Here is a 14,226-nt window from a genome sequence, read left to right on the forward strand (position 1 = left end):
AGCAGTTTTATTTTTATTTTTATCTTTTTTAAGATGTTTAAATGTACCCAGTAGACCGTAATGTCTCTTTCAGAGCTGGTGCCATCTATCGATTAAATATGCATTTATACATTTTTCTTCTTTAAAAAAAAGAGAAAAACATACGTTTTAATCATACAATAGGCCTGGGAAGACAACCCGTAAAAATACATATTTATGTGTTTTTTAAAATTATTTTTAACAGGCCCAATTTTTTTTCTAAAAATAAATGATCTTAGGATATACATTCTGATATAAAAGTGGTGTAGGTGAATTTTGGAACGTGTTTCTGTTGGAGGGAGGATAATCTAGTGAGTTTCTAAAAGCCCTCCCACATAAAAGTGCAGGTGCCCAATATGTTAGTGTTTTAGATTTGTGATTTGACTTTGTCAGTTGGGAATAGAAAGGAAGGCAGGAACCCCTCTTTACCTGTGTCTTCATTTTCCCTATCCGTGTGGTTTCCATATCCTCAGAAATTCTCTTGAATATCTGTCACGTACTAGTCCATACTCTTATGACTTCATGCGTAGACAACTGCAATCATCCTTTTCCTATTCCAAACCTTCCTATGCATCTCTATGAAATTAATCTTCCTAAAACATCACTTTGAATAACCATCAGCTGTTCTAAAACTTCCTGTGGCTCCCGAAGCCTTTGGAACAAACTTCAAAGTCCTTAGCTTGGTATTCAAGGTTCCCTACAATATTTCCAGCTTATGTCTCCACCCTTATCTCCCAAAACAGGTCTGCATAAAACTTTTCCATCAGCCAAACTGCTTTAGTCAGTCAATCAACAAACATTTGATAAGTACCTACTATGTGTCGGTCACTATGCTGAGCACTGAAAACACAAAGAAAGGCAAAAAGACAGCTCTTGTTCTCAAGGAATTTACAGCTTAATGGCAAAGAGGACATGTAAATAACTATGTACAAACAAGATCTATGCAGGGTATGCTAAGGGTTATCTCTAAAGGAAGGCCCCGAGGTTCCCTTATGACCCAAAGCCCATTCCCACCTCTGACTCCAGTGTTCTCTTATCTGGGTCCTGCCATTTGTTAAAGGCCTACCTCAAGTCTCATCTTCCCCAGTTGACTTTTTCTAACCACTCGTCCTGTGAATAACCATGCCCTACTGTGACAGCCTCTAGCACACACGATCTGCTGCAGCTCATTTGACAATGACAGAGTCTTGCCTTTGATTGCTCTTTCTCTTTTTATGTCTGTTCCCTGCCTCTCCAAGCAGACGGCAGGCACTGTCTTATAATAAGGAGAGCTAAGGTTTATATGGTGCTTTAAGGCCTGCAGGTATTTTCCATGTATTGTATCCTTGGATCCTGGAAAGAGTTGTTCAAAATGATAGATCATGAAGTAGGAAGAATTAGTAAAACATTATAAACAATGACTGTAACAATATAAGTGAAAAGAACACGGAAGCAGAACCAAACTTTGAATAATCGTAGCGACCAGTCTAGCCTCCAGAGAAGTGAAGGTGACGAGCATTTTCCTCCTTTTAATAGAAGAGATAGGGACGGCAGATGTGTGTTGTTGCACATACTGTCACAACTGGCCACTATAGTGATTGGTTTCACTATCAGTTTTTCTTTATTCAAAGGAGGGCATAAGGAGTACGATAGTGGGGTTTGTGGAGGGTGTGCCTAAAAATTACTAGAATGTAAAAGAAAAAGTAAAATAAAAGTGAGCACTCAACACTTTTGTGGTGATGATAAGGGGAAGGGAGAGAGGGACAAGAAGAACATGTCTTATTTTTGATTACCCAGCCTCCAGATTGCTAACAGTTATTTATGACTCTATCTTCTCTATCCTAGAGGAAATAGGAATAATTTTGTAAGAAGAAGACACAAAGAAAAACTTGAGGGACACTGGGATTGATAACCAAAGAAGGTTTCAGAATCAAATCCCAAAGAAGGTTTCAGAATCGCTTTCTCAGAGATCTCCAAGACATCTCTACTTTGGTGGAACTTCACACCTGGGATTGTTAGCACAGATGTTGAACTTGCTGAATATCTGAGGTCACTTACAGCACGTATCTGGATTTTCCTGGCCATCGTAGAGCTATTAAATTTGAGCTGTCAGAAAGTGAGTCTGTTTTTATCAATGTCCGGTACCTTTCTTATAATCTCCCTTTATACACAAATTCTTGAAACACTCATTTGCACATACAGGTGACACACTTACTTAACACGTGAAGCTTAGTGCCAATAAGTGAGCTAGCTGTAGAGGGGCAGCTGCAGGCTTTGTCAGCAAAGCTCTTTGGTGGGGGCAAAATCTTAACTACACTGCAGTGAGAAATACTGTTGAACTGGGACACAGGAGGGGTGAACTAATCTACAGAGTGGGAGAGGGGGGTGAAGTGGGAAGGAGTACCACAGGTGTCTTTTTGAGTGGTCCTCTCATCTTAAAGGTTTCAGAATACTTCAGCAAGTTCCAGACTCCCAAAAATCTAATCTGAATCCATCCCTACCCATTCTGTAATCATAGCAATTGTTTGTGCTTCTATAGCATCTTGTGTTGGTAGAATCTGAAAATGTTTTAATTGTGGGAACTGGCCCATTCTCACCCTCTCGTTAGTAAAGGTGTCTTAATACACCCCTGTGCCTGCTGAAGAAACTGGTGTGCTCTGAGGGAGAGGGAACTCTGTCAGGTGTTCTTAAGAGTAATACTGGGGAGGGGGTGATTCAAGGATGGGAAGATTTCAAGTTTCCAAATACTAAAGCTCCATGTAGAGCCACCAGATCTTGATGTCTCTTTGTCTAGAGAGCCAGGAAGTAGGAACAAAGCAAGGGAAATGCCACTAGCACCAGGTACATTTCTGCTAATGTGCAACTTTTCCCTCTGACGCTCCCAGCTCCATGGGAGAGTAGGGTTTATACCAATCCCGACAAATGTATTCCCATTCTTATATGTGCCAACATCTATCCCCTTGCACACTCATACTCATACTCACACATGCACACACTTGCACATTCATACCAACACCCTGTGCCAGCTTCTCTAGCACACTACTGGGAGCTGGGTGAGGGGGTGGATTGGGGACAGGCTTCAACTCTTCTTGTAGTCAAACCTGCATGAGATGCAAGTATCTATGTGTCACTCAGGAGACTAGAACCAATGAGTGCATTGTAGGAGGTCTGCTGTGAGCCCCGTGCAGATTGGTGGTGGTGATTTTTACCAGTTGTGTGTATGTGCAAGAAAAAAAATAGAGACGCTGGCTGCCTGCTCCTATCTCTCTCTCTCTCTCTCTCTCTCTCTCTCTCTCTCTCTCTCTCTCTCTCTCTCTCTCTCTGTTTCTTTCTCTTGCTCTCTCTCTCTCTCCCTCCCTTTGCAAACATTGGATTTAAACCTGCTCAGAATTCAGCACAGAGGAAGGCAGCAGCAGCAGTAGCAGCAGTAGCAGCAGCAGCAGCAGCAGCAGCAGCAGCCTAGCAGCTGAGAGCACCGCAGCTCCAAGATGTACCATCCTGCCTGCTGGATCATCTTTTCAGCAACAACTGCCCTGCTCTTCATCCCAGGTACAGTGGGAAGGGTTCTTTCTTTCCCTGGGGGATTTGAAGATGTTAAAGGAGAAGGGAAAGGGGAAAAGAAGGAGAGGGAGGGAGGTGGGTAGAGAGTGAATGTGAGATGCATGTGAGTGAGAGCGAGGTAGCTCTGATATATGCACACACACACACATACATACATACGCACACACACACACACACACACGCTCACTCATACACAGACACATAGCTGATTGCCGTAGAGCCTTTATGTTTTGCTTGGAGCTGTCCCGGTGAGCTGGGTTCAAATTCTGCCCCTTACCGTGAGACGCTGCTCCTACTGCGTTGGGTACGACACTGATGTTAACTAGCTCCAACCTAAGGGGAATGAGAAATGGAGCTGAAACTCTCAGGGGCCATTTGGGCAGAATTCCTGCATAAATGGGTTATGCTAGGACCTGCAGAATGGACCAGAAATCTTTATTGCTCTCTTTCTCTTGCTTTTTCCCTATTCTACTCTCCTCACTTTGGTTCCTTCCCTCCTTTCAACTTCTCTATTACTCACGTCGTTGCTCTCGCTCTCTCTCTCTCTCTCTCTCTCTCTCTCTCTCTCTCCTTCCGCTGAATGGAAAGATTTTGCCTTTGAAGTTCAAAACCGTCTCATCCTTCTTCCTACTCCATCATTTTAGAAAAGTAGAATTACCCCTGGAAGATCTGGGGGAAACTTACACAGTAGGTCTGGAATGGTCCAATGATTCCCCCCTACCTCTTACCCCCTCCCCAGTTGTTTAAAGGAGATCCTATCACAGCAGTTACCTATTTGGGGAGAATTCTGCAATGACACAGGCAAGATGCTGCAATCTGTGTAAGAAAAGCTTAGCAAAAGTGTTGCAAAAATTGAGCATGTTGAGATGTATCCAGTAATTGTACCTTTGCCATTGCCGAGCAGAAGAATGGATCTGTGCATCCTCCCAGCAGTGCTGATTTGCTTAAGTTGGGGTTGGTCTTAATCAAGATGCTGGCCAGGATGGCAGGGGCTGTGGGGATTTTTACTCTGAACCCCATTGAAATGGTTTATTTACTGATTGGTTTATTTAAAAAAAAACACAGACAGAAATAAACAGAGGAGCTCATGATTGAACACTGACTCTCTCAATCAAGAAATGAAACAGACACATACTTACACACATATATCCTCTTGTGCACTGAGATGCACACACGTGTGCCTACCCACTCATACACACGATTCATACAGTCTCACACACAATGAAGCAGTGTTGTATGGGATTCTTTGCAAATGGATGCAGTTGAGTATTTCTTAAAAGTGAAATGATAAATATGGGAGTTTGGCAGGGAAAAAGAGAAACAGAGGTTTGACCAAGAAAAGAGGAAAAGCCATCCTAGTTTTTGACATGTTAGAGGCTTCTTGGTGCTTTGGCTGTTCCAAGCTATGGCTGGGCTTTGTGTAGCCGTTTTCCAGGGTGAATAAATCCCTCGCTTTCAATAGAAATAGGCTCAGAAGGTCAGAGCAGGGTGGAGTTTACATCGGTGTGATATATAAGATAGATGAGGATTTCCAGCCAAGGGAGGGTGAATGAGGGGTTTGATCAGGACAGTGTTTTGGAGTACAGAAGACAAGGGCACGCAGGGAACACACAGTACCTGCTATGGCCTGATAGAGGGAGCCAGGTTAGTCTGTTGGGTCAACAGTAGGAGACAAAACTTTGCTGCGTATGTAAGTCTCCTACCTGGGAGGTTAAGCACTGACTCTGTAACAAAGCTTCCTTGGTGCCAGAAGAGCCATCCCCCTTCCCTTTTCTCTGGGTCTGGAGCATGCTCGCTTTCCAGTAGCATCATCCAGGTGGTTCAGGCCCTGTTAGAGAAGGGAAGCCTGTTCTGTATATTTCCACTTAAATGCAAAGATCAAGAAAATCCACTTACAGGGTTGCAAAAATAAAGGCCAAACTACCTAAGCTGCATTGCAGTACACTCTGAACCCAGAAGAAGCAGAAAGTAGGAAATAGGGGTGAGAGCTGTCCCCATGATGCCCAGGAAAGCCCGCTTAAGGACTGTTTAAAATCCTGCAGAGGGTTGAGGTCAATATACCAAGTACATCGAGGGAAGCTGAAAGGATACATCAGTCAATGCCAGGGCCATCTTACCCTAGAATCATGTCCAGGGTAAAGGATTAGATGGTGCACCAAGTGACCCCCAGATACTTCTAAGACATGAGAAGGATGCGAAAGTTGTTTGGGTTTTTATTTTCATTTGACACTCATTTCTGGTCCAGTCTATTGCATGCCTCTGGGGAACTGCTCTTTATGCTAATTGTGCCTGGAGCATGGTATGTGATGGTTCAATCAAGGAGGAGGGAAAGTTGCTTTTAGAAGGTGTAATTGGAGTGAAGGAAAATATCACAACTTGAAAGGTTCCTGCAGAAAATAGAACCTAGCTTTCTCCAAAAGTTATTATTAGCTACAATGGTTTATTTGCAATTTCACCCTCCTCACTTCTTTTCTTTCTCGTCTTTTTGGGATTTCCTCCCCCCCCCCTTTCTTTAAAAGATGCTTTTCTCCCATAGGGGCTAATGCCAGCTTGTTAGTAATTTACTCTCCATGAGTTTAAAGACGAAAGGTTAATGTAATAATGAAACCCTGACCTGACTGGGCCCTGATGCCATTTCATTTTGCAGCTGTTTATTTCTTGGTAAAACACGTTTCCATCCCAGAATAATTTTAAGGCTAATGTTGTTGTCATCTAGTGCCTTGAGGGGGGAGACCGCTGGCCATAAATTGCTTTTCTAGGCAGAATCTCTCTGATGGGAAGGACAGTAACAAGTGGAGTTTGTAATGAGGCTGCAGCCATGACAGTGGCGAGGGCGATGGGTTGACAATTTAATTGTCACACCAGTGGAATACACCTTGCACAAAGATGTTGATTCTTGGCATCCAGGGGTGAGGGATGGTTTGATGTGGTAGTTGGAAAGGAAGGCAGAATTGAGAAGGGAGGCATCTCTCATTGACCTTGTATTTGGGAGATCATGAGTAGCATAGGCTGGCCAACTCTAAAAGATGTCGGCGTTTGGACCAAAGTTTCTTCTCCCTCCTTGTTCTTCTCTACCCCTCTAAGTATAACCTGCCAATCAACCTGTGATACTACAATAAAGTCAGCTGGCATTCAATCAGCCCAACATATTCCCAGGCAAAGGGACACAAGTCTCTAAGGGTTAGAGTAGAGGTGGGGAGCTTTCGGCCTCAAGGCCACATGTTTCCTTCCAGGTCCTTGGGTGAGGCCCTTTGACTGAGTCCAAGTTTTACAGAACAAATGCTTTCATTAAGGGGATTTGTTCTGTGAAGTTTGGATTCAGTCAAATGGCCACACTTGAGGACCTAGAGGACCACATGGGACCTCGAGGCTGCAGGTTTCCCACCCCTGGGTTAAAGGATTATCAAGTTTACCTGTTTTGGGGTCACTAATCCTGGTGGTGAGGAGGTTCTCCTTCTGTCCATTTTGCTCTCTCTTCTCAATAGCACTCTGCTCCCATTCCATGGAGCATCCTTTAGGACATGAAAATCACCTCTGAAGAGTTCTTTGTGGCTAGGTCACAGTTGCTTTGCTGCAGACCAGCTCTGGACCTCGGATTCTCACCCCAGCAACATCCCTAAGTCTCAAACAGATGTCCGCCCTATATGTTTCAGTAGCTTCTGGGCCCAGATGGAAGGCTCACTTTGACTTGAGAGATCTTCTTCTCCAATTCTCATTTACTCCGTTTCCCTTTAAGGAAGCTATCTCCTAAGCATGAAAGAGGGGGACTTTCTGATGTCAGAGCCAGGCAGAAGCTGTTTAGTGCCAGGTGGAGCATGGCACTTTGGACCCACCACACAAAGCTGTTTGCCAGCTATGTTCAGATGGGGTCTATCCACCTTGGGTCCATATGCATTCACGTGAGCTTGTCTGTCCTATAGAAACTTCAGAGAATGAGATAAATGAGGTGATGCAGGCTTGGAGGCCTAGACTCTCCTGACAAGCCCTGTGAGCAAGGACTGAGTGTTAGTTTGATTGATAATGAAAGACACTGCCTTCCTGCCCCAACCAAATGAGATAGAAAATATACAGTACTTTGTAAACTTTAAAGCACCATATAAATATCAGTGGTAGTTATAATTATTATTGGTTTTCTTGAGACTAGACTTGTTATTTCATTAGCATAGGGAACTCCTAGTAAAGAAATTGCTCCTACTGATTGATATAGATCAGTACCTTCTCTGCCCCTTATAAACTTAGAAAGGTACCTTGGGCTACTGTTGTCCAGTCACTTTTCAGTTGTGTCTGACTCTTTGGAGTTTTCTTGGCAAACATACTGGAATGGTTTGCCATTTCCTTCTCCAGCTCATTTTACAGATGAGGAAACTGAGGCAAACAGAGGTAAGTGACTGAGGCCAGATTTGAACTCAAGAAGAAGTCTTCCTAACTCCAGGCCTGGTACTCTATCCACTGTACCACCTAGTTGCCCCTACCTTGGGCACTGAAGAGTTAATTGACTTGCCCAGAGTCATACAATCAGCAGTTTCAAAGACAGGACCAGAACCCAAGTTTTCCTGATTTCTCTCCATTAGGACAGACTGACTGTCATCATCATCATCATCAATAATAATAATATCAATGATAATATATAGTTATCTCATTCCTCTCATCTTAGCTCCCTAATGTTCAGATAAGAGAAGATCCTAGGGCAAGTCACCATCCTACTATTATTCTTTGACATTTAATGCTATTGTTACTATTGTTATTATTATTCCTTTTACCAGGCACACATCCATCATCGTATCTTTGGTCCCAGTAACCCCATGGTCCCATAAGGCCCTCATTTCTTTAAGGATAAGTAGCTTAACAAGAATGGTAAGGTACATCCTGTTTTCATTCAGCAGGAGATACAGTAGGATCTAAGAAGGAAGAAGAGTCCAAGCAGCCTAGTAAAGGCTTCACATTCATCTCTGGACTGGAGAAATTGTTACTTGTCCCACAGCTCTGAGGGCTAAATCATCTAGAGATTGTTCTTTGTTTGTCTATTTGCTTGTTTTTCTTTTCCTCCTTTGTTTTCTTTTTCTCAGGACCTGTCACTCCAACCCAAACTATGTTACATTCACTCTCTTCAACATCCTTTCGAAGAAGAAAGTAGTCTAAGGACAGCCCTTATCTAAATGGCCTGACCACCAGCTTTAGGCTAAGGATTATAAACCCAGGGTCTTTCTAAAAGTTCTGATCATCTGATGTTCACAGGCTCAAACTTGGCCCCTTGCAGATCAAGTTGAATACTTAGAAAGGGGAGTTAAAATTCTGAACTTACTTTTACTTCATTTCAATAATTCAAGTAATTGGGGGCCAGTAGGTGGCACAGTGGATAGAGTACTGGCCATGGAGTCAGGAGGACATGAGTTCAAATCGGGCCTCAGACACATAACACTCACTAGCTGCGTGACCCTGGGCAAGTCGTTTAACCCCAATTGCCTAACCGAAAAATGAAAAATAATAGTAATTCAAGTAATTGGAGGCACCTTAAGATGGTGGACATTCAGCTTCAAAGTCAGAAAGATCTGGGTTCAAATCCTTCTTCAGCCCTTATTAACTGAGGAAATCAACTAACCACCATTTTTAGTCTCAGCTTTCTCTTCTGTACAAGGGCAATCATAATAGCATCTACCTCACAGGGTCATAAGGCTCAATAAGAAGATATATGTAAAGCTATTTGTAAGCCTTAGAGCAATATAGAGGGCATCCTAAAAGTGGTAGTGTAGATTTAAGCTTTAATAACTTAAAATAGTTAAATACTTTAAAGCTTTAAACTTCAAACTTTAAGCTTAAAATGGTATTATGGTTTTTGGAGCATCCCATATAAAGGCAAACTGTTCCTATGTGGCTCAATTCTCCGTTCTGTTCAGTGGGCCTTCTGTCCGATGTCAAAACCCTGGAAGATGGAAAACCAAGAGGAATACTTTAGAGCTGTTTATCAGAGGAGCTTCAACATGGAATAATGGTGTTAGTGCAAAAAACGGAAGGCTGGGAATTTCTAGGGGAATGTGATTTGTTCTGCTGCTGAAGAAGCAGGCTTGGCTAACTTAAGGTTTACATTGTTCTGTGCCAATGTCACAGGAAGCAAAAACGACCAAACACTGGCTTTCACTCAACTAAGAATGGAAAAATCCTTGCCTTGCTCTTTTCTTTTTGTTCCCTCTGCCTGAACCTCACCCTAGAAACTTCAACACAGTGTATGACTTATGCTGTTACAACAGCTACATGAGTTTGTGAGATCAAGACATTTTTCTTGGTAGCCAAACCTTCTGGGGAGGAGCCTCTCTGAGCTTAGAGAGGCTGGTCCTTGGACAGAGATAGAGCATCTATTGCCAGGCCTACACTTGAATCATTTGCTGCACTTATGTTCCCCAGGTGTCGTTTTTCAGACACCAGGATTGTATCTGTGCCATGTGGAGGGACCAGAGGAGGACTTCAGTGTAGGTGAATAGGCTGACCTTATTCATTAAGCTTTCCTGAATCTCAGGTGTATTTACTGATACACCAAAGGGAGTTGGGGTAAAAGATGCTCCCTTGGGCTAAAAGCTCCAGAAATTGTGACTTAGAAATCTTTTGAAAAGGTAGGTAAAGCAGTCTTGTGACTTAGCTTTGGGGAAGTTGGGAGGCATCATGGTGCAGTAGAAAGAACATTGATTCTGGAGTCCAAGGTCCTGGGTTCAAACCTCCCCTCTGATGCTTACTACTTGTGTGACCTTGGCAAGTTCCTTAACCTCTGTGGGCTTCAGTTTCTTCATCTCTGAGCCCATGAAGTCCCTTTCAGCTCTAAATCTCTCATCCTATAACTTGAGTCTGGCAGCTGGTCTTTCTACCTTCGGGTAGCGTGCAGCTCATGGACTGTGACTTTCACCTCCATTCCCTGACTCAGTGAGGGCCCATGAGCCTTTGGGCCCTGCCTCCGGATGGGTCTCTGCCAGCTCATTGAAGCTGCCTGGGGCTGGAAGTAGAGAAAGGCTTGAAAGAAAACCCCAGGTAGCTCATGTGGATAGACTCAAGTGTCAGAATGCAGATGGCCTCTGGCTGCTGACAACCTAGCTTGTCAGTAGCCATGGATGTTAGCACGTCGGGGTGCTGAGTGGCACCTTCCAGGGATCTGGGAGAACCAGGGCAGCACATAGGGGAACAAGACAGGTTGGCATCGCCTCAGGGAATCTCTGCTCTGCTCTCTCACCCCTTCCAACCTTGCTAAAGATGCCTAATCACATCACTCAACACAAGTCTCAGCTCCCGGGCTGTCCCCCATAGGCCTAAAGCAGACTTGTATCACGACAGGTAAGGCATCAATGGCCTTTCTCTGCCAAAGACAAGGAGATCCTCTCCTGGGGTCTGTCAGAGATGGGAGTCAGCAGCAGTTTCCCACTTCTACTTTAAAAAAAAAACCGTGTTATCTGTGGACTTCTTTTTTTTTTTTTTATTTTGGGAGGCAGGGCAGGAGTGAATGCACTTCTGTGAAAAGAAGAAACATAAATTTGATACCCGGAAGTCAAGACACAATCCCTCCTAACTGTTACAGGAGTACATAACACAAGCCACTGTCTTTCCATTTTTCATATACATTTGTCAGCCTAGAAGAGGGCAGCCCCCAGAAATGTGCCCACAGGCCCCTAGAGAGAGTATGCACCCTTGCTCCAGGCTGGCCTCTAGTCCCACAAAGCTCCCAGGTTACCATGGTCTCTGCAACCTTGAGATCATCTCCCCTGCAAGCACAGATGGAGAAATCCCCGCACTCTCTCTGTGCCAGACACCCCCATGCACGTGTCAATCCTCCCTCCTAGCAACACAGCACCTGCAGCCGCCCCTTCCCCTGAGCTTCCCTGCCCCCCCCACATGCCCTGACACCCACACACCCACGTGTTCATACAGTGCTATAAGCAGAGGATAGTACTTACTCTATTCTCCCATCCCTATCTTCACTTGCCACCCAGGCCCCCTTGGTGATGAGTGGCCAGGGAGTCTCTGACAGTCTTGGGGCTTAATTAAATGTTTGCAAAATGCTTGGAGATACCCCTGGGCAATGTGCTGGATAAGTGCGAAGCATTATCATTATGATGCCACACATTCCCTTTAATGAGCAGAGAGATGCTCTGCGGAGAGGCCCTTGGAAAGGCCAAGATGAATCGATACATTAGGACACAGGCCATTGATTGGAATGGCTGCTTGCATGCTCATAGGATATGATATGTGACTGTCATATTGCATGCTGAAATACCATACAGTGGAGCAGGTCTGCTCGTTCCGCCTTTCAAGGGATGGAGACCTGGGAACAGCATCAGTCAGAAGAACAAAGGAGAGATGGGCAACTCCCATTCCATAGACTTGTTGGAGCATCGTACATGTGCCCTAAATGGGGCACAGCCCTGGAGATGTTTTTTTACCAGGCATAATAATAGGTCACATTTCTCTAGCTTTTCATTATCTCATGCGTGGGGAGAGAGTGGGGCAGGCTGTGGAGAGTCATGAATTTGGAGTGAGAAGAATTGGGTTCAAGTCTCACCTCAGATGCTTAGTGGTAGTAAAACTCTGGCTAAGTCATTTTATCCTTCTGAGCCTTAGGCAACTCCCTAGGAGCCCATCATTCCTCTATGCTAGGTCAGAGAAAGGTTATGATCTGTTCCCCCACCCCAGAAAACCACAACTCCTTTGTATACTTGCACACCTTAAGAGCTCTTTACCACTACCTTGTAAAGGACAGGTAGAATATTCCCCACTTTATAGGTAAGTAAACTGAGGCTTATAGAGTTCAAGTGGCTTGACCAAGGTCACATAGCAAGGGTGAAGACAGAATCATAGCTTTAGATTCAGAAAGAACCTTAGAAGCTAACAAGTCCTAACCTCTCATTTCAAAGATGAAAAAGCTGAGACCCAAAGAGGTAATACTGAGGAAATACCCAGGATTTTAACAGAGGTCTTCTGACTTCCAGGCTTCACTTTTTCTACTATAGTATTGCCTCCCTTAAGGAAGAGGGAATTGCTGCTAGGTAGGGACTTTGAGTTCAGTTGCCAGTTCTCCTATGAATCCCAAATTTCTCACTATGTACCTTTTATCACATCTGTAAAATGGGGCTAATGAGGAGACCTTCCTCCCCTCTGGGGAAGGGAGATTGGCATAGCAATTTTTGTGGTCTTGGTGATTTGGTGATGGAGGCACACAGAGGATATTTGCCATTGGGGCAGATAGGTGGTGTAGTGGATAGAGCACTCACCCTGGAGTCAGGAAGACCTGAGTTCAAATCTGGCCTCAGACACATAACACTTAATAGCTGTGTGACTCGGGGCAAGTCACTTAACCCCAGTTGCTTCACAGAAAAAAAAAAAGAGAGACAGAGGATATTTACTACTATTATTTATTTCTATGTTTGTGCTTGTTAATAAACACAGAGAGTGCCCAAGAAGTGCACGGGCTCGGGCGTGAAGAGCTGGAGTTGCCTAAGTTGGAGTCTCACATCACATGTTGAGACAACACGCTTGGAAGTGTGATTCTTTCAGTAAACACAGATGCATGCCCTAACACACAGCTATCAGTCTAGGCTGTTCATGGGCCACAGTCACTTAACAAATTCCATCAGGGTAGCACATGGTTGAACTTCCCCAAGGTTGGGAACTCAATTACACTCGCTCAGGCAAGTCCAAAGGGAAGAGTGATTGTTGCATCCTGGTGTAGAACTGGGCTACATACAACTGGAATTGTAACCTGATTGTCTAAGAGGAGAGAACAAAGCTGTGCTGGGGAGAAATGAAACTAATTTTGGGAATGGCAAATGGAAGAGAGATGAGCCCTTTGGGTGCAATTGAGACTGAAGTAAATTGAAGAGGGATGAAACTCATTAGGGAAATTCAGAGGGTGATCTCTGACATTCCATCTGAGGTGGTGTGGTGTGATGAAATGGAAGGCATACTGGCTCTTGAGTGAAAGGCTCTTGATTCAAATTCTGCCTATGCCACTATATTACCCACGAGACTTTGGGCAAGTGCCTCTCCTCTCTGGTCCTCAGTTTTCTTATCTGTAAAATGAAGGAAGATGTTTTGGGTCCCTTCCAGATCCTAATCTAAGGTAGGAGAATAAAAAAGCTTCCATTAAGCGTTATATTCCAAACAGCACACTAAATGTTGGTGGTACAAATAGAAAAGCAAGACAGCCCCTATTCTCAAATAAGTACAATCTAATTTAAGGAGGCAGTATGTATGAGAGGGTTCAGTTATAGGGGAGCGGGAAAGGCCCAATGGTCTTTAGGGTTCAGTGTTAGAGGTTATGGGAGGGCCTAGGAGCACATTGTTAGGAAGGGTGTATTCTAGTAGGATCTGGGTGAGCCAGCTCAGGGGTGAGGGATTTGGGGGAAGGTCTCAGTGGTGTTTACCCTCAAGCATCTCACTGGGGTCTCAGGGCACTTGAAGAGATCTTTTAAGATTTGCAGCACACTTCATTTTATTTGACTTTCATAAAAACCCTGTGAGATGAGTGCTATAGGAGGTGTTATCACCATTTTAGATTTGAGAAGGAAGTCACACGTTCAGTCCTTTACTTTTCTGTTTCCTCCTATGAGATGAGGGACTTGGAATAAATGATCATTAAGGTCAAGCTGATTCCATATTAAGCTCCATGGAACACTGGAATTATGTTCAGTCTGA

General features: G+C 44.0%; 1 protein-coding gene and 1 long non-coding RNA gene across 2 annotated transcripts in view; both read left to right on the plus strand.

Moving 5' to 3' along the window:
• Positions 1 to 2,104, plus strand: part of LOC110192575 (uncharacterized) — a 40,810-nt gene extending 38,706 nt beyond the window's left edge. Inside the window, exon 3 of the long non-coding RNA XR_013482844.1 lies at positions 1,843 to 2,104. This is a non-coding gene — a long non-coding RNA (uncharacterized LOC110192575). The remainder of the gene's footprint in view (positions 1 to 1,842) is intronic.
• Positions 2,105 to 3,226: 1,122 nt separating this feature from the next.
• Positions 3,227 to 14,226, plus strand: part of OPCML (opioid binding protein/cell adhesion molecule like) — a 1,421,771-nt gene continuing 1,410,771 nt past the window's right edge. Inside the window, exon 1 of the mRNA XM_020963819.2 lies at positions 3,227 to 3,546. Coding sequence (XP_020819478.1) covers positions 3,486 to 3,546 — 61 coding nt within the window. The 5' untranslated portion in view covers positions 3,227 to 3,485. The remainder of the gene's footprint in view (positions 3,547 to 14,226) is intronic.

The sequence above is a fragment of the Phascolarctos cinereus genome, unplaced genomic scaffold (genome assembly GCF_003287225.1).
Source record: "Phascolarctos cinereus isolate Bilbo 61053 unplaced genomic scaffold, phaCin_HiC Scaffold_726;HRSCAF=1367, whole genome shotgun sequence".
Classification (NCBI taxonomy): domain Eukaryota; kingdom Metazoa; phylum Chordata; class Mammalia; order Diprotodontia; family Phascolarctidae; genus Phascolarctos; species Phascolarctos cinereus.